Source organism: Dendroctonus ponderosae, unplaced genomic scaffold (genome assembly GCF_020466585.1).
Source record: "Dendroctonus ponderosae isolate FM_Combo_2020 unplaced genomic scaffold, Dpon_F_20191213v2 Dpon_F_20191213_3, whole genome shotgun sequence".
Lineage (NCBI taxonomy): Eukaryota > Metazoa > Arthropoda > Insecta > Coleoptera > Curculionidae > Dendroctonus > Dendroctonus ponderosae.
The window spans coordinates 9,627,035-9,650,239 of record NW_026018508.1 but is presented as its reverse complement, the minus strand read 5'-3'; the positions used below and the strand labels follow the sequence as shown (position 1 = coordinate 9,650,239).

Genomic DNA, 23,205 nt, shown 5'->3' with positions numbered 1-23,205 from the left:
GCCAAGGTGAATGAAATGCATGAACAATGAAGCTGTAGCTTTACCGAACTTAATTATATTGTTATTCATTAGCCAGGTTCTGATGATTTTTTTATGGCAGTTCCATGGAGATAGTGCTTATGCCCAAAATAGATATTGTATACTTCAGAAACATTGAAAAACCCAAAAAGAGGAGCCGATCAGCGATATAATACCGCATATATTTTAACAAGGATTGTTATTCAAGGCGCTTTTGGTGTATGGAAAGGTCGTTTTAAACGTTTAGAAAAGTGCTTGGAAGTATCATTACTAGATACCACCAGAATTGTTGCTGCTACAGCGGTGGTTCTTAATATTGCCATTGACACGAGCCAGAAAATCGATAAAAGTATAACTATGGAGGAAACTGAAAGGTTTCCGCAGTCCGAAGCGCCAAGTATGGGAATCAGCGCTGCTTTTATTTACGACATTTTAGCAGATCAACGGATTAAAATTGATTTCATATTGTATTAAACCCCCAATTTTTTCTAAATTTGTTTATTTATCTCTAGTCTTTTTGTTTTCACTTCCCCCTGCTTTAGAATTTCTTTGGCAAGGGTAATAAAGACTGTCCAAAATTAAAGAGAAGAAAACTACGCAAGAATCCTTTGCTGCTCGCACGTCATCGACAAGAACGTTTAGAATTTTCACGCATTCAGTGTAACTCTACAGAGGAATGGAAAAATGCCGTTTTTACGGATGAAAAATGTCTAACCTGGATGGTCCTGATGGTTTCCAATATTACTTTCATGACGTCAGGATGGAAGAGAAATTTTTGGCTCGCCGTCACAGTCGGGCAGGTTCAGTAGTGATTTGGACAGCAATTTCAAGTCAAGGCAGAGTTGGCATCGAGTTTCTAGAAGGTCGGCAAACTGCTCAAAAGCATTTGGAGCTTTATTTCCGGATCAAGATTGAATATTACAACAAGACAATGCGCCAATTCACACCACCCAAATAATCCAAACCTGGTTGACTGCTAATAATATTTTAGTTCTGGACTGGCCTGCTATTTCCCTAGACATAAATATCATAGAAAACTGATTGGATTGGTTGGTCAAACGCGTTTATACTGGAGGAAGACTATAGATAAGAATTAATCACCGCTGTTAGAGCCGCCTGGGACGAAGTTCCAGTAAATCTAATAGAAAATGTATTCAATGAATTGCCTCATCGAATGTTAGCAGTCATTGAGAAGCAGGGAGGGCATACGAAATATTAAAATAAGCATTAGGATTAACTGTTGTGTTCTAGGTTAATTAAAAATATGAGACTAATCAAGTCTCTCATCAAAAATTACAATATTTGCTTTACAAAAAAATCAAATGCAGAATACGAAATTGTAAGACAAATTATCAAAGAAATATTGTTAAAATCTTTAATCTAGTGTTTGATGTAGCTTACGAATGAAAATTTTAAGCATTAGTAAAAATTAGTCACAATCATTAGGTGAGAGTAATCAAATGTCGCGCACTTTATATGCCTGTTAATGGCAAAAAACATATTTGCCGCTTTGAATTTTCATCAACAAATTCTAGACGAGTGTCGTTTTAATTTCACACATTCATATTTTGAAGTTAAAACGACAATTTTCAACTGTTAATATATTCAACAAATTTTCAACAAAAAATGTTTCTATATTTTTCACACTTTATTTTCAAATTATGATAAGAGCAAAGGAACATCAGTAGCTGTAAAAGTCCGCAAACTAAAATCAACAGTTGCATTCAAATTATTTAACTTTCAGTTTGGTAAAATCAAATCTTCAAGAATACAGTCATCATTTTTTTTACCTAGTTTTACACCCAACGGGTCATGTAATTTTAACATTTATTCCAGCTAATCAAATTATTTCGAAAGGTTAAAAATTTTGCATATATTTAAACTAACCATATCAACATTTCGGGTGGTAGGAATGAAACGTATAAATAGAAATCAAGTTTAGAAATAAATCATCAGTTGCAGTTTGTCGATACACACCATCCAACCCAACCATCAACATGAAAGTCGTAAGTGATATAAACAGCATACAAAAGATCAATATTTTGCAATGTTGTATCATATTTAACATACGTCTACATTGAGATAATAGAATACCATTCAATATTTTTCTCCTATTCCGAAATCAACGACTATTTGCATACTTAAAACATCAGCCTAGAAAGCTGTGAAATAATTTCTGTATTAGCACGATTCCGCACACAGAATCTAACAGAAAATCATTGGGAGTACATATTTTAATTCCTATAATCCACGAACAATAGTTTGTGCCCTAACGACCTAAATGTCAATATATTATAATATTTTGTCTAATTTGGATATATTACATATATGTACTTCAGTGACAGGTATTTATTAAAACTCTGAAGCAAGCTGATTATTCATACCGATTCAACCGAATCAAATTAATCCATATAATAATGGAAATCGCAATAGACTAAAACAGATGTAAATGACGAAAGTGGACATTTGTATGTAAAAACCGTAAACTAAATCAGTTAACTAATGTCCACGTTAATGCAGGCAATCATCATTTTCGCAATTGCCGCCGTTGCTCTAGCTGCACCACCAACTCCTGATTCTCAAGCTGCAGTGCTCAGAAATGAAGTGGACAACATTGGTGTCGATGGCTACAATTTCAGGTAATTGCTTAATGCATTGGGTACTTTCAACTCTGGCTGGCTTCAATATTTCAAACTTACTTCAGTTTAAATTATATTTCACATTTCACAGTCCACATTTGTAGAATGCCTTTGATTTGCGTACTTAAAATATGCTTTTAAACCTACTAAGATCTGCGAAATATTCTCAAAAGTAGATACATTTGGGAGCTAAAATTTTATATCGTTGGAAGGTAGTAACCGAAAAATGCATTGCTAAAAACTTTACATGCGAGTGAAAATGTAGACGTTTGATTAATGTTTTCAGCTATGAAACTAGCAACGGAATTGCGGCTGGAGAACAAGGACAAGTTGTAAACGCAGGAGCCGAAAATGAAGCTCTTGTCGTCCGTGGTCAGTTCCAATATACTGGTGCAGATGGTGTGTTGTACAGTGTCAGCTACGTTGCTGATGAAAACGGTTTTCAGCCACAAGGTGCTCATTTACCTGTGGCCCCCCAGTGAAAATGACTATTCCGATAAATAAAAATGTTTAACAACAAACAAGTTTTAATTTCCACTTGCAAGCTCCCGTATTTATAAACTTATAACTTTCTTATGGTTACGACAGAAGTAGCAGCAACCCGAAATTATTAAAATATGCATTAATACTATTCATATAAGTAACATCAGTGAAACAGGAAAATAAGCTAAGCCTAATGATTTAAAGAGTTTTTTGGACATAGTAGGATTCCAATATAACACTTTTTTGGAAGAGATTAATAGTTATATTTACAAAAGGTAAGTTCCACCATTTGTTTAATAAAGTTGACTTTTCTAAATGTATCTTTGAGGCTTCTAAAATGACGGAGTGTTATGATTTGTGGATTAATAATATACTGAAGAACTCTAAACCTAAATATAAAACTTACAACAACGTACTGAACACTCTTCTATAAAAACAAAACCCAAATGTAGTGGCAGTGGCAGTCTCCAGCAATTTAGACAAGAATGATCGCAATCTGATTGGTATAAAAAATAAATGCCGTTTCTCTATTGGTTAAGAACAATGTCAACGTGAACAGCGTAAATAACACCATGATCAAACATTTTTAATAACCGAGTGTGGAGCAATTGACGATTATTTTATTAGCCCCATTCTTATCAATAATCGATTTACGCACGGAAAATATTTTTCCCCGCTGCAGAATAAATTTCCATACCTCCTTGATGACGTTGCACTGGCAATAAGAAGCGGTATGGTTTCCAAAATTATTAATGAAAAATTAATAATTTTAACAAGCCGCTATCATCAGTTTTTATCTGCTCCATTACGTGGTTCTCATTTAAATGTATCCAATATGACATAGTAAGAAAACGCAATGGATATATTTTATTTTGAATACAACAAAGAATTTCAGAAACATTTGAAATAATTTAAAAAATACAGTGGCGTAAATAATTTTACTGCAAAATTTTGCTCAAATATCTTCACGCGTTTTAAAAAAAATATATAATTTTATATGTTTTATATTAAATTTCAACACCCTGTAAATCCGTATCCAGCATTTTTGGGCTATCATTTATATAACAGGCTAGGGTTATTTTTGGATCTAGAATACGTGGTTGAAATAATGCCCCAACCTCATGAAACACCTTCTATAATTAAAGATAGCTTTAGCTGGTTCCATATGACTTATATAATAAGTGTTTCTTAAATTTTAATCTTAGCAAATAAATGAGAACTACGGCCTTAGTGTGACCACGTGCATACATAATGTCAGAGTTCAATTAATAAGGAAAAGCGGTTACAATGCCATATCCTAATTACCTTGATTCTGTTGTTCGTCTTCACTTTCATTTTTGATTTGATTGCCAACACTCGCGGTGGTCGGTATCAGTTTATTCGACTACATTCAACGATAGTAAAACTTGCTTGCTAAATACCAGGAGCCGATGTTACTATTGACTTAGATGGAGCTTTACATTCAACTATTATTTTTATACAAACACAATTGATGCAACCGCTATGGAATATGTATATATTTTCAACTATAAAATTATCAGTTAATATTACAAACATTACTATTTTGTCAGATCAGGCCCTTCCATTTATGCGGTTGCGGGTGGACACTTTCTGTGATTCCGACAGAGACGCGAGCTCTGGAAAACCGCCCATACCTAAACCGGGACGTTTTCATGTCCTACCCTTATATCCTAACTAAAACACATACAACCCTTTCCTATATCCTCCCCTTGAGGAAGGCAACATGAAACCACCTCAAATATTTGATTTTTCCCTAGTACAACATCATGGATATGTTCTTATTAAAAGAGTCTGGAGTTTCAAGCTCCAGATCGGATCTTCGGGGGGAGCAAATAAGAAACGAACCATGAAAAATAGGAAATTACAATCAAAGCAAATTAAGAGAATATGCACATGGATTGATTGTCTTGAGTACCTCGGACGTATTATGAGGAACGGAAGCAAATATTAACTTCTTCCAGTCCGTCCCCCAAAGGAAAGTTTCTCTAAAATATGTTTTTAAATATTGACAACAATTCATAGAACTACTCTAACTCCAAAGGTATCAATTAAATGCCAACAGATCCAAAATAAACATCAATTTTTCACAAAAAATCTAATATCTATATTTTCTGACCGTGGGATGTATAATTAAAAAGCGAACATACCAATCAAAAGCGACTATTTTCATACTCATGAAGGCTTCCTACATATCGTTGCAATAACCCACAAGTAGAGTAAAAAAGAGCTTGGTGAACTTCCTTTGACAGAGTGGGTTTCTGGGTCAACTGAAAGAAAGAAAAACATTCGGAACATAGGCACCCGGACAACAATAATGCAAAAAACACAATATACCATTTTTTACACTAAAAAAAAAATTTTAAAAACAGTGCTGTTGCACCAATCAAAATGCGAACGGTACGGCGAATTCTTTTTTTAACGGTAAGCGACAGATCCGATCAACGAGCTTTTAAAGTCTGCCTTTCCATGCTTATCATCTGCTGTATTAATAATAATTTCATGCAAATTATCGCCAACATTTCGAATTTGATAATGGCCAAAAAGAGAAAATTAAGCAACGATTTTACTTTTTGATGCTGTGTTGTTTTCCGATATCACCACATTTAAACCAAACAGATGAGCCAATAACTTTCATTCTTGCTTTGACCGTCATTCAATGATTAATATGCAAGTTGATCAGCAACACAGATGGTCAGTGAATGAATGTGTGGTGCGAAATTCTTAGGCTCCATATCGAAGATTCGGCCACTTGCATCACGAATTTTCTCAAAATAAATCAAAATGTTCTTAGACATTTACCCATAGCTCGGAATAATGTAACCCTGCTACAATAAAATGGAACTCCAGCGCATTATCCAGCAGTGATTATCTTAAAATATATCGTTCCCAAGTCGAAAAAAGTATATTTCCTTTTGTTGAGGAAAAATGTAGCGAAATCATCCTAACATACCAAAAGATAAACATACGAGTTAGAAACTAATTTTTATACCAAATCTTTTAAGCATGAAAGCAAGGTCATTTTATTCCAGTATTAGTTTTGCCTGCATGAAAATGGCATTGCTTCGAACATATAAATGCTGTAGTTTGTTTAATAATGTCCTTTTTGTAGCCAGGTTTTAAAATTGTCGTAATATTTAATCATTCAGATAATCGCATAAAGATTCAAATTTATTTAAGAGTATTAACGTTGATCATAGTCATCATTGTTCACTTGCACATATGATTTTATAAACTGCGACAAACAAATGAAAATGACCGTTTTACAACTTAAAAAGTTTGCTATCTAATTTAGAAACCATGTGGAAGATACGTTTATGGTAATCATAATCCACGAAACATACTACGATAGCTACAAACATACAACTATGAGCAATTTACTAAATTGGGATTAAAGTCGTTATACGATTTGTAGTTAATGCCTCGAAAAAAAGTATTAACTAATTAAAGTTTTTAGAATATACACAGAAGTAAAGTACACATCACGGATAGAAAATTCAGAAAAGCGTTTTTTTTGCTTCGCTCTCTTTGTAGTACAAGGAAGAAATTGAAATGCGGAACCCTGTATAAAGTATATCGGTTATAAATCTTTGATTCATCTGGTTGCTTTGGAAATGCAGATTTGTTTATAAAAAAGTTATAACAAAAATCTGATATAAGCACTTCTTGAGTACAAAATACAATCATTTATACGTAAACTGCACACGTTCATACATATACATTAACCATTTAAATTTCAAAATAGTTTTTTAAACTTTGAACTAAAGCTAAATCACAATCACACTGTTTATGCTTTATGGGTTCTAATCTTGTAAGAAATTAGTAAATTAACAAACCACCTCACTTTTACAATAAAAATATGAAAATCGTTTTGAAAGCATAAATATTTTATAGTAAGCAAGATTTATAGTAATTCAAGAAACAGAAATAATGCGCATGAAAATGCTCAATGCCGATTCAGATTTCTCGATTGTTCCAGAATGCTGGTTAGAGTAAGTCAGCTGTTAGAGTGCCAGAAACTTGGCAGTAAAAGTAAAACCACAGAAATGGGGTCTTATTTAATTCCGAAAATGTTGTCAGGGGTAGATTAAAAAAAAAACACTTCAAAATTTGCGAATTAAAGACTGAACGCTAATTAACGGTTTCGAATTCTACAAAACGTCTTTGCTTGTGCGAAAGATGATTCTTCTTTAGGGTTTCACAGGAACTGTAGGAAGTGAAAAAAAGGGGAGCTCAGGCAAGACTGAGATGCTTTGCTATTGTATTTCCGTTAAAATAAAATCACTTGATGAGATTTTTTCAAATTTATTGCATAACAAAACCGTTCTAAAGAGTTACTTATGATGGGGCAACGGGTAAATGAGCACCTTCCGGTTGGAACCCGTTTTCATCAGCTACGTATCTGACCGTGTATACAACACCATCAGCTCCGGTGTATTGGAATTGACCCCTGACAGCGATTGCTTCATTTTCTGATCCAGCATTGATAAGTCGACCTTCTTCTTGATGCGAAATTCCATTGCTTGTTTCATAGCTAAGAAAGCAAACGCGATGTAAGTGATTTCAGCTTAAAATTTACGAAGAAATAACACATTTTTTTTTAAATGGAATATCTTACGCCCAGTTGAAACCCTCTACGCCAATGTTGTCATTTTCTTGTCTGAGCACGACAGCCTCAGCATCCGGATTTTGGGGAGCAGCAAGAGCGACAGCTAACACCGCAAAAAGGACAATTGCCTGTACAAAACATTATTATTAGTTAACAACTCAGTTAACTGATATCAATATAAGAAACTAAAATTATACATCCATGTGCAATTACCACTTAGTAAAGAGATGCATAATTAATAACATAATTCATTGACTAGCTTTAAATATCACACCCGTTTATTTTTTTAGCTAAGTGTAAATTTATTGGCCTTATCTTTAAAAACCGAATTATTGTCATTATTCGATACTATCTGAGTAGGTGTTAAATAGACAGAGAAAAACTGTTGCCTCACAAACTTGATTATCGCGGCGCAGTATTAAGTAATAAATGAAAGTTATCATCTTACAGATGAGTCCAAAAATGTCACCAAATGCAAATATTTACTTACTACTTTCATGGTGAATGATTTTTGGCAGGCTCAATTGATAAAACTGATGATTTAACTAAAAATATCTTCTTCTTATAATGGAGTGAATCGGTCCCCTACCAAAAAGCCTATTTTGACATACGGATTGAATTTCGGTAGTAGTTAATTTAATATTTCACTTCTGCTGACCTTTGCGTGGATTATTAAGCATTTTAGAGGTTGTTAGTTAATGAAGGCTCTTGTTTGCTGTATCGATCGAAGTCAATATGTTGTGAAAATATGCAATTATAAAAGTCAAGATCCAAATAGCGAAAAACTTGTAGCAAATTTTGCCAACTTTCCATCTATTTTTCAGACACTTTTGTTCGGTTTCTGAAAAACATCTTACTAACCTACACAAACAATGAAAAAATGAAGATACTCAAAACTCATGAAAAACTAAAAGTTTTAGATTCCTATCACATAAACCGGATGAAAAGTTGACACATGAACAAGGATTTGTTAAACCGTTCGAGTTTTTCTTTAAAATATACATTATTACATCAAACAAAGCGAGAAATACACTAGGCCAGATAAGTTAGCGCAACTATAATTCACAGAAAAAGTGCATATGATAGAAAAAAGTTGTGACAACATCGCTTTCAAAATCGGAAACAGAAAAAAAGTTTCAACAATATTTAGGGTTGGCGACAAATTTACAACTTTGTTACTAAAACTAAACTATGCTCAAATCTGAAATAGGCCAAAGGAGCATACACCTAAATTCTTTATTAATTTTATTTATCTTGTTTTCTAAAACAATTAGGCTGAGAGAAGTCAGAGCGATTTTTTACATATTTGTAGTAATTTAGCCTTATTAAACAATTTATGAATATACTCTTTATCAGATATTATTTGAACATGATTGAAGATTTACTATCGAAACGAGAAGGTAAAATTTCTAAACTAATTTCTTTATTAAATGGAATTTTTCTCTTACAGCGTGAGCATAAGTGTGTCGTTGGTCATATAGGCTCTCGATTAGCTTTTGATAAAGAGTTCGTTCTTTGTTGTGCAACAAGAGCACTCTATCTGTAATAGAAGAACTGAGTAAAAATTAGTGTCTTTTTAAAAGGCAATCATTTTGGACGAAATGACCAAGAAAACGATTTTGAAATCGTAAAACTGTTGCACAAATTCATTATCTATTTCTTCTATGTGCACATAGCGTGGATAAATTGATGCAAGAACGAAAAGCTTTCAACTTTGCTAATCGTGGGGTATGAAAACAGAAGCCTCATTAGATTGAATCGCTTCAATTGAAACTGTGTGTGATAACAACAAATAATAATTGAAATATTACCACTTTCTTGCTAATTAACATATAATTCAAGCATTTTTTTCGAGATCTCCACAGGCAACAAGATGAAATTTCAATATATGACCAGCAAGAGTAATTTTCCAATATTCTAACTTTTATGAAAATATTTCAAATATACACTATACATAAAGGAACATTATTTTGCTACAGTAATCAAACATTCAATCAGCATTATTGTACAATTTGCGGATGCCGTTAAAATGAATGGTTTTGTGAACCATTTCCAAGAAGCGTGTTGAAAGACTCGTACAGTGAAACCTCCACAATCGCCGCCGGAGAAATGCGACCATAGTTTTAACTGCCTCCACACAACCGACAGAAGTGTAAGACATAATAATAAAATACGCCAAAACTCGATTTCAATTTATGGATCACCTCCTGGCATTAAAAATATTTTTTCTGATAAGTCCCCTGAATATGAAAATAATCTATCGTGGATTTCCATGCTGCTTGGCAAGTCATGTTCAGTACATGCCTGAAGAACAAAGACAACACAATTACCCCATGAGCAGAGCAAAAAGGATTGTCGAAAAATGGCAATTCTTGGTCCAATTGTGACTCTTGATAAATTAATTTTGGACATAATGTCGTTTTTACCTCTAAAAGCTCGTCTTATATTACACCACCATTTTTTGGTAGTAGGAGAGAAACTCTCGATTTTGCCGATAACTGAAAGCATTGTATAGCACTCGACATAAGTGAAATTGGAAGTCATCAAAAGTTGCCTACTTGGCGTAAGAAGACATCTAGGTCATCATAGATGCGTTTAAATGCATTTCTATACGACACAATTAACATTTGAGAGGAAAAAATTATTTACGTAATTACTAGTATGTAGCCGGCGGCAGGCAAATTACATATTTCAACGGTAATCTAAGAATATAGACAGACATCATCAGCATAACTCATTAAAACATGTCATCACATACGGTTTAAATAACAATCAATGAATTCTAGAAATTAAACATAAGCGGAGAAAGGACAAGGACAAAAATTAAACCAAAGTGAATATCATGATGTTACGTCCTAAAAGATCATTGGATCTTAAAAATTACCAAACTAAAGCCTCTGTGCAATATACAGGGTCGCCATAAAGTTGTGATTTTACGCTACTCACCAAATGTAGAGAGTACTTTTTAAATACAGAACTTTGTCAAAGTTCATTTATCCTTTTAGTTAAAGTATTATTCAGTGATGTTTCGAAAGTAAAACTGAGTTTTATTAAAAATCGAAAACTGGACATGTTTATGGCACATAGCTATAAATATGCGGTCATAAATATAACATCTGAGAAGTAATGTGCAAATCAATTAAATGTTTCAACTGAGCATTTGTTAACACTATAAACAGTGTTTAATAGAAAAAAAATTAAGCTTAGTTGGTACGATGACAATATGCGGAAACTAAAGTCTGTAGCTTCTAATAAAGATAACGTCTTACAAGTTTTAATTTACCTTTGCGTTGTTCTCCCAATCTTGACGTTCCTTCTGTAAGGTATAGCTGTATATGTAGCTATAATTTGTCATATTGCATAGGCAATATTTTCCATAGGAGAAATACACAATTTTTCCATACAAAACTACAAGTCAAGTAATTAAGGTAAGTCAGGAAGCTCTCAAAAATATCAATTCCAAGTGTTTGTGGCTACTAGTAAAGAAGAATTGTTGAATTAAAGTCAATTTTGTACATTTTAGATAAATGAGTATAAGTATAACCGAAGGTCTAAAAATAGCTTTCCCAAAAGATAATAAGTACTCAAACCACACGACTTCTTGCAAAACCCTGCATATGACATAATATTTTATAATTTAGACTATTTTGTTTCTTAGATGATGTCAATCAAGGTAAGGAACGTTTCCACAAATCTTTTTAAAACCGCACAACAAGAACATGAAGATCGCTGGCTCTGAGACATGCGGCACTAAAAGAAATCAGGCAGGCAGCCTCCTGAAGGAGGTGAAACTGACACTACTAGCGCGCCTTCAATCGGCGGCCTAGTAGCCATCTCTAAGATTTTTTACCTCCAGCCAAAAATCTATTATTTACCCAATACGATGAGTGAATTAGCGAGTTGTTTCGTTTGCATGTGGTGCTCCTGACTATGTACTTGCCTCTGTAAATACCTCAATGGCCTCTAAGGATTTCACATCAAGTTACAGAGTGGCAACTGTGAATATATAATCAGAAAACTGTGTACATTCTTTGGGGATTGAAATGTAAACAGGCCTTCCTGTTTCTACAATTTTAAATTGTGTAGCGAGAAATCTGTAAATAAAGTAATCGTATATGAACCAAGAAAATAATCCAGTGGAGGTCACAAGAGGCTTATAGAAGCAGAGGAGGACCACCAACTAGATGGACAGAGGACATTAACCACAGCCGACTGCGCACAACAGAACAGAGTGGCAAAATTTGCGGGTCCTATACTCAGCAGTGGACCTAAAAGGGCTGATTGATGACCATGATGATGAATTTTTAATGATCATACATACATATAAAAATCGGTAGTACTAATTTAAATGCTTTACTTCAACTGCTATTGCTTGAAACTGAAAATTCTTCAGGCTATTGAGACGTCGCGGAATAGTTTTTTTGCTAAAATTTTGAAAGCTCGAGCTTCCTGCAATCCTCAGAAGTAAATTGCTTATAAGCACGTCATCCGTAATCCGTTGTGTTTACATACGATAAAATCATGTAATTAGAGGAACCGGGGCGCAACGGTATGGTCCCAGTTTCTGAGAAAATTTTCTGACGGTTCTCTGATAAAAGATTTAGCCCAATAACTCTGTAACATATTGACCATTACAGTATTTGCGTATTTTTGGAATGAAATGACGTCAAGACTGGAGGTGAAGGGTGTCAAAACCGAACATGGAAGACCTCACTTTGTACTGGTCTTCAGAATAAAATTTTATTCAACTAATAAACAATAAGCGAACATTTTTACAAAAACTTTGAAATTTGAAATTCAATGTCACGATCCTTTATTACACTGACTACATTCCCTTACTGCACTGAATTATGTTCCCAATTCTACTTTGCAAAAATTGAGCTTCCAATCTTATTTATTGCTTTGATTCAGTTCCATATTTATGGCCGTTCCATATTTATAAGAAAGGTTTTTTTGTCTAAATTACTTCATTTTATTTCCAAATTCCTCCAATTGGTAAATATCCTATATGGCATTCACGTTCACGTAAACGCTTGTATTACACACATGTCTTTACAAGTCAAATCAATATAAATATTTTCCATTGATGAGCTATTATTAGACTAACAAAATATCAGCAACCAGTAAATGTTACCAGTGTTACTTCATGTCTTCTATTCACCGTTTGCATAATAATCTTACACAATTATTGGAAAAGTTCATTTATTTACTTTAAAAAAATATATTTACAGCAATAAATAGAATAACTACATATGAGAAACATATAGACATAGCACGTACATAGAAATGATCTCAAACGAGATTGGAAAATCTGACCATAGATGCAGAAGTATGATATAGAACAAGAGAATGAATGTGAACTAAAATCATCATTTATGGATGTTTAGTGCAACGAAATGAAAATTATGGGTTTTCTGTAAAAAAAATACATGAGACATGCAAAGTAATAAAGGTTACAGGAAGGCTATTTTGAAGGTAAATGGGCTCCTTGAGGTTGGAATCCATTCTCATCAGCAATATAGGTAACTGTGTAGACAACTCCATCTGCACCGGTATATGTAAAACTACCTCTGACTGCTATAGACTCATTCTCAGATCCGGCGTTCTGCAAAGTTCCTTGCTCTTGTTGAGAAATACCGTTGCTCGTTTCAAAACTATAAAAGAATTTAGAGGCAGTTAAAACTATCGTATTAATACATCTAAATTTAAATTAAGCAAGACTAAAAAATACAGAGGCCTGATGCACAATAATGATTACATATCCAAAAATTTGTTGTTACTTGGTTTCATGCTAGACGGCATGTTATAGTATTCTTAGAACTTGAAAAACCTGAGAACATCCTACCGAGTAATCGAATTGTAAGAAAATAGTCAATAAAAGATTGAGTAAGTTTTATAATTCAAGTCGTGTAAAAATCAGCTTGAAATTGGTACTTCCACGCTTTCACCAAAGAAACTAAAAGTTGAATCCGGCTTTGAAGAATCGGACCGGAAATAAGTATTAAACTTATTTTGTCAAAAAAATACAACCAATGATTTGAATGCACAAAACTGAAATTGAATGAAGTCGAATAAAGATCAAGGGCGGTGGCAAACAGTGAGGAAAAAATGTTACAAATGATTTATATTAATATTACCGAAATAAAATTATATCGTGCTCATTAAAAAAGAAGCGACTATACAGTAAAATCGATAAGTAGAAGTACAAAGTCATTAGTAGAAAATGTTTGGAATAAAATGCTTTAAGAGACTGAAATAGCTGAAGAGACTACTATCTTAGATAATAAAGTAGAATATCAAGGAAGTTCCATGCAATTCAAGGAATTTTCTTCAAATGAGACCGTGAACTTACGCAAAATTATATCCATCGATTCCTGCGTTATCACTGTCGTATTTCAAGACTTGAGCTTGAGCATCAGCAGGATTTACTTGGGGAGCAGCTACGGCAGCAGCCACAAACATCGAAATAATAATAAACTGGAAAATAGTATTTGTAAAATATAAACCATGAAAAACTTTTCATCAAATATTATCTGTATTTCCAATAAAATTGTGAAACATTAAAGAAATTATAAATAAATTTAATGATGGTCATAATGTATTAAATTATGAAAATGAATGCTACCTGGTCCTTTAGAATTAATGAATAAATAAACAAATAAAAAAACAAAAACTGACAGTAGTAGAACCTTTATGAAATTGGTTTATTTGAATTTTATTAGTGTTAAATTTTTTTTGTGTGTGAATAGTTTTATTTTGTTAATAATTAAAGTTGGAGTCCAGTATTTTCAATCCTACTTGCTATTAATTATTATAATAAATAAGATAACTCTAAGTTACGTATAATAAATAAGAAAACAAGTCACAATTTTCTATGTTATCCAAATCACAAATAAATTCACAACTTAAGCACTCTGAAAGAAACTAATTACTCCACTCACCATTTTCATTTTGATTATTTTAAAAATAACTAACGCACGAACTATGTGGTAAGTAACCAGCCTTACATCTGTTTTTTCAGACGTACAATTTTACTTTTATACCGACAAATATCCCTGTGAACAATTCGCCTTTGGATTAATTGACATTTATCCCTCCTATGAGTCTCATCTTCATTTTGGCATTGCATACAAAAGTTCAAAGTGTAAGATGGTTGTAACCGCTCGCCTGCATCTTCAATAATTGCTTTATCATTGCTTCGGCTACATACTCGTAATGAAGTAAATATTGTGCTATTTCCTTCTGTTAGCGCTGTTGTTAATAAAGTTAATATTGCGATGTATTTAAAGATTCTCTCTTATGCTTCGAAAATACTCATGGTCAGAATAAGAAATATTCAGAACACCGAATAAACTTTTCATTGCGAAATATCTAAAATAATAAAAGGCATTTAACTGTCAGTAGGAGCTCTCATCTACACAGATACAATATTCTTGTATACAATAATAAAAAATGTATTACTTCTATAGCTAAGTGAAATAATAATATACAACACCTTAATTAGCAAGCTTTTCTTGGTGCGAATGTTATCTAATATACGAGCATTTTCCTCGACAAACTTTGTATCCCAACCATGAAAGACAGTCAACGGATTTTGGTGACCTAGTTCATAGTGATTTGAGTGGACCCATTAAAATATACTTCTATGACAGTCGTAAATGTTTCTTAACTATCGTGGATGATTTTTCACATTTTCTAATAGTAAAAATTCTTAAAACTAAAAGTGATATAGTGAATAAAACTTAAGAGACTTTGACAAGGAAGTTTGTACTCAATATGATATGAAAGTAAAGAAGTTTACACTGGACAAACAAAGGAGAGGACTAAACCTCAAATAAATGTAAGAATTTTGCGAAAGAAAAATACGTTTTGAATGAATCCACTTTAAATATCGTCAGAAATTAGACTATGGACTCTAAATTCGCAAATAATATATACAATCAAGTTCTAAGGTGTTCAGTTTATGAACGAACACAACTCCAATGTTTACCGTGAAATTAAGAAAATATCTCTTAAAATGTAGAATGAAAGAATTGATTTGATCAAATTTAGAATCCCTGAGAATCATGCATGTAGTGTTTTTCTAGCAATAAGGAACAAATCAGATGCAACAGCAAGAAGCAGGTACTGTAATTGTACAGTGTGTTTATTTCTGTGTTTCTAGGATAATGTGGTGGTGTCTACAAACTATGGCTCAAAGACCAACAAATAATTGGTTTAGAAGAAAGAACGAATATCACGTGACATGAATTTTGATGAATCTTACATGGAATTTAAATCACTGCATCAACCTACTTTGTTACAACAACAGAAAGTTTACATAGTTAAGAAATCTCCTTAAAACTGAATTGAGCATTGTACGTACTGCGACATTCTCTCAAGAGCTCTAATTTTAAATTCATCAAAATTAAGACCTAAATCAACTTTAATAGATCAAAATATAATTTTTTATCTGTTGACGATGCGCATATCATAGGTCTAGATAAGGAAGTACTGAAGTCATTTTGCGAAACCTGAAGTCAGAATTCAACATCAGAATAATAGACGAAATTTCTTGGTGCAAGTGGTATCAAAATACGTTCATCACCCTACCCAAAAAGGGCTGCTCCTCGACCTATGACCACTTCAGCCTGATAAGTCTCATGTCACATGTTCTAAAGGCTTTGTCTAAAACAGTATAATCCCCCAAAACCCCATAAATATAAAGCGTTTGTCCTTAGTGGCGTTAGCGGATTTTCGTACGATTATGAAATTTTCATGAAAAATGAAAAGTCGATACAGCCAGTTTTACTAGAAAAAGAGGACGTCCAAGTGGAGTTATGGATAACGTAGAACAAAAGAGAAAACGGGGTCCGGCGTCAGATTTACCCATCCAAGAGGTTAGAACAGATCAGTGTGGTCAACTTCCGATATGGAATACTGAAAGGCAAAGGTACAAGTATTCCTGTGGGGTAAAGTATTATATCAAGTGTGAAAAATTTTACGTATTTTTGTGCTTGAACAAAGACATAAACTGTTTCTACAAGCTCTACACGGAGGATTTCAGTAAAGTAAAATTAAATAATCCGTTTTAGAGTTTCATAAACTATTTTAAATACTGTCTTGTTGCATGTTGTGCCATACCTATATGGCACATACAATAAATATGTAATAAGCCAAAAAAAACCACTAAAAAATAATTGTTTAAATATTTTTTCTTAACTCTTGTTTGAGCTTGTGTTCTGTCCCTTATATTTTTTCATAAAAAACGAAAAAATCATGCCGTAAGAGGTTAAGAGTAATCCAAACAAGAATTTACCGCAAGTTTGGATTTCGGAATGGGGTTGCCACACGGGAAGTCCTCTTGTAAAAGGTTCAACAGTTGGTGTAGTGCAGTGTTGCATGTAATAATGAATGCGGTACTTGTATCTTAGCGCACTTGCTATTTACCCTGCCATATTTTCGTTCGATTGGAATAAACCAAATACGAGATTGATTGAAATTGACTGCTTGAAAGTATATTTTACAAGTCCAAAAATAGAATAGTTTTAAGAGGACCTCACATTCGCCTCTGAGCGAGGTTGACAAGCTCAGTGTAAATGTCATCGTTTGCTTAGAATTAATATAACAAAAATTAAATGTCCAGAAAATGTAAATAAATTAATGAGTCAAAGATCAGCTGCCCGAAAATGCGCCACTTTCGCAATATAAATCGTATCATAAAAAATACTAGCGATCGTCTTGTCACTATCCTGTAATGGTTCAAATATGAATTGAAACTTACTATACCTATAGACCATACGTAAATGTGGCTTTAAGAAAAGTAAATTTATTATTATTAATAAATTAATATAACAGTTATTACAATTCTGCTCAATGTTTTATTTGTAACTAAATGTGTCATTAAGCAAGAAATGTGTTAGGTAATTGATAGTGATATCTGCAATAAATACAGTACAAAACTTATGAAGCTGGGGAAATAAACCACGAGTTCCTATGTTCTGCATAGTCGTTAAATGAAAACCACCATATCTACAATTTAATCATTTCGCTGTGTCATCAAACAAAGAGTAGCAGCATCTCAAAATGTAATATTACATAAGAATTAGTCGTCAGTAATTAGAAATGGGTCCATGGTCTCCCAAAAGTGTAACCTAAAAGCACAGGGTCATCCTCATTTAATTTGCCAACGAAAACCGCCTTATAAAGATAGTTACTACTTGCTCACTTTTAGGAGCTTGAAGACAACACTGACCTAATGACTTGAAATGTTTGAATGTGTATTTCTCTAAAGCCGGTCCAAAAAAAAATTATTTAACTTGTTTGATTGACCTTCAATTGACCGAGTTTGAAAAATTATAGCTATATTTTACTACCAAAAAAGTGAAAAACTGCAGACCATTGCAAAATTATTTGAAAGTGAAATTTTAATTGAGATTGCTACTGTCGAAAAGAACCACAACATAAGCTATGAAATTGAGCGGCAAAATGGTAAAGTAGAATTGCCATGGCGTATTTTTCCGAACTATATCGACAATATTTTATGTTGTTTTTCATGAACAGTACGTACGTTTCATCATAAATTACACAATCGATATCCACTGAAAACTAATAGTAACTCTGTAATGTTTCAAGAAAAAAAAAGTGCTCCTAAAATTGTGTGTTTGCCCATAATAGGCTTACCATGCAGAAGTGATTTTAAAATTATTTTTCTAGATTAGACCCATTTCAAGAACATCCTGTATGTAGATTCTCAAAGAATTAAATGTGTCACGTAATGCTGACCACCATCGTCATAAAATGTATAATACATAAACGTTTATTTTCTTAATTATTATTTTATCGCAGCTTATCGTCGAATTTACAACACACATTACAATTCCTTGAGTCTCAGAACAAATGAAGGTTCTTTAAGTTATTGACATTTACTGAACTATTATAAAATACTAGATTTGCAGATTCACAGGTTCCCAGTACCAATGTAAAGTGATAGTGAGAGTGAGAAAAGGCGAAGTAGGATGCTGGCATGTGACCTTCAAAAGAATTATTGAACGTGGTTGCACAAAAATGTGAAAAAAAGATGAATATTTACTAGTCACCGATTATAAGAAATGTAATATGCCGCCAGGCAGAGATGGCCTATCAGTGCCGTCACAGGTTGATTTTATCTAATTAAGTAATTTTTGTTAAATGCTCCATCAAAGCAATATTAATAACATGCTTTTTTTTTCATGTTCACCTAATTAGGTAAACTGTTTCTTTGCCATAGGTATGCAGTTGCTGCCAATGGGAATACTACTATAGGCAATAGAATACAACTTTGTTGATACAAAATGTTATTAATAATTTGCCAGTCTCAATCCGAACCAATGGCGGATATAGCGGGGGGCCCACGAGTAGCCCTGCGTTTGAAGCATATACTTTTCACTATTTAACATGCAATTTAATATGGTTTCTTTTGATGTTTTTAACTTTTTATTGTTGTTTTTTTTAACGCTGTTTATTGTTTCTATGTGTGATTGTTGTTTTTAAGTGCAATAGAAAACCTGCAAAATAGAGGTTGTGCTAGACAAAATTCCTTTATTACTGCGGCCCCTCCTCAAACTCCTAAATCCGCCGCTCATCCGAACATAACAATAAACTGCACGTGACCAACAGCCGGGTTTTGAATCAACGAAATGTTGCCAATCATCTTGACAATCAAAATTATAAGTTTTGTAATTGTGCTAAATAGATTTTAATTAACTAATTTGGCGAAGCAGGTATTTATATGGATTCATCTGCTTTAGCAACACCATGGATATATACATGGATATATCTTCTTTGCTGTGGATATATTCTTGATTAATAAATTTCATTGGCAATTGTGTTTTAAACCGAAACCTAGACAACGCCAGATCAAATAAATAATTCCACTCTCTTGATATCAAATTTAGGATAAAAATTATATTTGTTTAATTAGGTGCTGCAAATAAATAGCTAATCCGCACCGATTTCTACTACATATGTAGAAAATGCGGCACAGCCTATTGACAATATCTTATAATGTAATATAATTGACACCAATCGTAATAATTCCGACGTAACATAACTTGTGGGTGCCAATTGCTCCCAGCCACGATATGAAAAACGAAGCCAAACACATTAATTAGCACTGGTGGACGGGAACATTTTATGCTGAAGAATTGCTTACAGTATTTGGACACACTTAATTGAGTAAACTTATAAGAATACTGTTACATCAAACATTGGCATCTCAGACCGAGGTTGACCAGCTTAGTCTGAATGTCATCGTTTGTTTAGTATTAATAATTATACATGTACATCTACATATAAAACGCGGAGTTGCTTAAGCGCTTATATAAGGAAAAATCCATCTATTGTTATGAATTAAGATGACATAGTCGAATCAGTAAGGAATTAAACAGTTCTGAGTTCAGCAACATTATTGCCATATATTTAAAAATAGCCTAATCAGAAGCCCTTTCTAAAAGTTTTCACCCTTACCAACACCATGGAGCATTTCGCGGCTGGTATTTGCCAGTATTAGTTCGAACACAAATTGTAACGATCGCTATATTTTTGCACGTGTTTAAATCAGCCTCTATTCTGACTACATTTATTTTTTTTGCCAGATTGGTGTATAAGCGTAAAGGTAGGTAATGAATGATTGTAAACTGTGTTAAATATTTCATTACTATTTTGTTTTAATGTTTTACAAATATGTTCTATAAATATTTAAAAGGTCGATATTGTGGAATACTAAGTAGGGTCTGAATGTGGAATATGCCACATAAAAGGCTTTCTTGAAAATATTTGAATATATTTTTTGAAAATATTTTACATGAAAGCAATGGGCTATTTGGCGGCTACTAAACACTACAACGACAGCGCTCTACAGTATTTCGGTACTGCAAGAATGATACAGAAGTAGAAAATATTAAAAAAGAGACTTTGGGAACAAAACCTGTTTCAACTGAAGAGCTAGAAACCAAACTGGTAGAGTACATTCTGTTAATGGAGAAAATGTTTTTTTGCTATTCAACTTGCTAGGCAAAGTGATACTCAAGGAGAAATATGGGTTATCTTCACCATGTGCAACTGCTGGGCACACGAAGAATATGCAGGTGCCTAAAAGACCCCTACATCTGTGATTTTTGTTCTAAGTTACTATTCCTATTACTATTTTTTATGTTAATTTATTGTGTTTTTGGTATTTTATAATATAATAAACTAAATGTATGTTACTTTCCAATAATTAATTGCTTTACATAAAAAACACACATTTATTTTAAAATCAAGCCTAATATTAAACCTATTCCACATTACCCACCCATTTTTCAGGTAGAAAAAAGTGCACCTTTTTTTAAATGGCTTTTCATACATACTTTTTCTTTTATAATAATTATAATTATTTCGGTTTTTTGTTTATAACACTTCAACCCCTCTATATTCCAGAATACGTATAATAATGTTAACGTTTCCCTTTTTCCAAAAAACAGAACAGTATTCCACAGTCGCCTCCTTTACTCTATTTATTATCCATTTAATTAGTTTTAGTTTAGTTGGAAGTAACTCTTATTGTTGAAAATTACAACAGTAAATACTTGATTCAGCAAGTACCTAAATACTTAAATATGTTAATAAACTAATAAGATGAAATAAAGAATCGTTTTTCTTTCGTTACATATGTGTATGTATATTCCATGAACATACACACAATGTTCACAAGGTGAACAACACATTCCTGGGACATACATGGAACGTTCATACTGGAATCCATGTAGGTATGCCCCATGAATATGTATGTACATCATATGAATGTTGCTATGTGGGTAAGGCAGTGTAACCGGCCCCCACACTGAGGTGCAGAAGGGAAACAAAAGTCCCGCTAAGCTATCTTTCCATACATTCCACATGGCTGAAAGAATATAAACACGACCCTCAGTCTGGGGCAGTGAAGTACTGCAGAGAAGCTGTCCAGGAATTTGTCACGTCAGTCACACTGAACTGGCGCGGAGTCTGGTCCAAACAATCATGAACGGAGCTCCAAGCACGGTGTCTCGTAGGAAAAAAAGACCTCAAGTCATATCCCGCGTTGTCATCTTGGAAGGCCTGATGCAGTACTCGCTGTCAACTACCACAACCAAGTACACCAGACGGAGGCCCCCGTCCTGCAGATCAGGAAAGTATTGTACAAACGCTTTATGTAATCCCTTATCTAATCCAGTTTCATCCGGTCCTAAAAGTAAAATTTTCGGACAAGTATCCTTTGTGTTCAAAGGATTTCCCTCTTTGATCTCCGTATTAGTAAAAACCGAAGAATCCCATACTCTATTTTTAATTTCCTCCAATTGTTTATAGGTGAGTCCCGAGCTCAAGCTATGAAAATTACCCTCGTCAACCGTCTGCGTGCTGTAGTCCGCCATTTGTTTCTTATCCTTTGTTATTACCTTATCCGTGTTAGGTCCATCGAGCATCGATTCAGTTTGTCCCATTTCTCCAAAAACTGGTTTTTCCAGATCGCTTTCCCATTCCTTATTAGCCTTAGCATTTTGCTCTTCAAGCCATGTCATAATGTTGCTTCGACTCAATATTTTTAATTGTCTCGTGATTTTAGAGTTTGGATCTTTTATTTCTTTTTTCGTATTTTGTTCGATATGGTTTGGTAATTTATTTCCGAGTTCTGATAGGGCTTTTAACATTGCCAATGCTTGCGCCGCTTCAGAAACGTCCTTTTTTTTATCTCTCCTGTCATCAACAAAGCTTTCATTTAAATCTCTCTTCCTCTTAATCTCCCCTTCGTCTCTCGAGCCCGACCTTCTGCCCCCCACCGATCCCGTAGGAGATCTAGGAATCGAGGGTCGTCGTGCAAAAGGGTCAACTATTGGGCTGTTAGAGAACCCACCTCTAAGGCCATCTGCCCTTTGCCCAGTAGCAAAATTCCACTCCTCACCCTGGGTGAGCGAAGAAGTGTCACGGTAGCTTTGACACCGCGAAGAGCCCGCGCACTCTCCCACAGCCCGTACTGGGGGATCCGACCCCCCCTGCACCGTAACCTGATTTGTATTTGTAGAGTCCATCATCCATTTGTAATTTGCGTTTTTCCGCTGCCGCCAGCGTCCATTTCCATCGCCAGAGTCGTCTTCGGGTAAGTATCTTAGACTGGTTGCCTTCACCACGGCCAAAGAGTCCGGTCCACCCTCTCCCTCTCGCGTTAGCCCAGGTAAGTATCCGCCACCGGGGTTGGTTACCCGATCTTGGAGTCCTCACCTGGTTACCGGCGTCCACCACGAGGAGGTGCGAGTAGGAATTGCACAGGGCGATTAAACCCTACGCCATTTGAACGCCAACCCAAACTAACCTTTGTTAATCTCCTCCCCGCACTTAGCCTGAGCCTCGGATCGTATCTCCTCAAATTCGATACAGTGAAAAATCGTGTGTTCCGGACTATCGATA

General features: G+C 34.1%; 3 protein-coding genes and 1 long non-coding RNA gene across 4 annotated transcripts; 1 reads left to right on the top strand and 3 right to left on the bottom strand.

The window, feature by feature from the left end:
* The first annotated feature begins 1,946 nt into the window (after window positions 1-1,946).
* Window positions 1,947-3,178, top strand: LOC109535803 (flexible cuticle protein 12). The gene is made up of 3 exons (XM_019901808.1): window positions 1,947-2,024; window positions 2,539-2,657; window positions 2,944-3,178. The coding sequence occupies exons 1-3, from the start codon at window positions 2,016-2,018 to the stop codon at window positions 3,137-3,139; spliced, it is 324 nt and encodes a 107-aa protein (XP_019757367.1). The 5' UTR covers window positions 1,947-2,015; the 3' UTR covers window positions 3,140-3,178.
* Window positions 3,179-7,447: 4,269 nt separating this feature from the next.
* On the bottom strand, window positions 7,448-8,342 carry LOC109535710 (flexible cuticle protein 12). Its single transcript, XM_019901644.2, has 3 exons — window positions 8,258-8,342; window positions 7,777-7,895; window positions 7,448-7,692 (listed from the first exon to the last, which is right to left on the bottom strand). The coding sequence occupies exons 1-3, from the start codon at window positions 8,264-8,266 to the stop codon at window positions 7,497-7,499; spliced, it is 324 nt and encodes a 107-aa protein (XP_019757203.1). The 5' UTR covers window positions 8,267-8,342; the 3' UTR covers window positions 7,448-7,496.
* A 3,126-nt stretch (window positions 8,343-11,468) lies between these two features.
* Window positions 11,469-12,514, bottom strand: LOC125503966. Its single transcript, XR_007281198.1, has 2 exons — window positions 12,089-12,514; window positions 11,469-12,035 (listed from the first exon to the last, which is right to left on the bottom strand). It is a non-coding gene; the product is annotated as an uncharacterized LOC125503966 (long non-coding RNA).
* Window positions 12,515-12,952: 438 nt separating this feature from the next.
* LOC109535798 (cuticle protein CP14.6) lies at window positions 12,953-15,625 on the bottom strand. The gene is made up of 4 exons (XM_019901802.2): window positions 15,263-15,625; window positions 14,709-15,138; window positions 14,120-14,244; window positions 12,953-13,421 (listed from the first exon to the last, which is right to left on the bottom strand). The coding sequence occupies exons 2-4, from the start codon at window positions 14,715-14,717 to the stop codon at window positions 13,232-13,234; spliced, it is 324 nt and encodes a 107-aa protein (XP_019757361.2). The 5' UTR covers window positions 14,718-15,138; window positions 15,263-15,625; the 3' UTR covers window positions 12,953-13,231.
* Window positions 15,626-23,205: the final 7,580 nt, after the last annotated feature.

Excerpts from the sequence above, each read along its gene's own strand:
- LOC109535803 (XM_019901808.1), top strand. Across the intron at positions 2,658-2,943 it reads GTCGATGGCTACAATTTCAG|CTATGAAACTAGCAACGGAA; the intron begins GTAATTGCTTAA and ends TAATGTTTTCAG.
- LOC109535710 (XM_019901644.2), bottom strand. Across the intron at positions 7,693-7,776 it reads GTAGAGGGTTTCAACTGGGC|CTATGAAACAAGCAATGGAA; the intron begins GTAAGATATTCC and ends TTGCTTTCTTAG.
- LOC109535798 (XM_019901802.2), bottom strand. Across the intron at positions 13,422-14,119 it reads ATCGATGGATATAATTTTGC|TTTTGAAACGAGCAACGGTA; the intron begins GTAAGTTCACGG and ends ATTCTTTTATAG.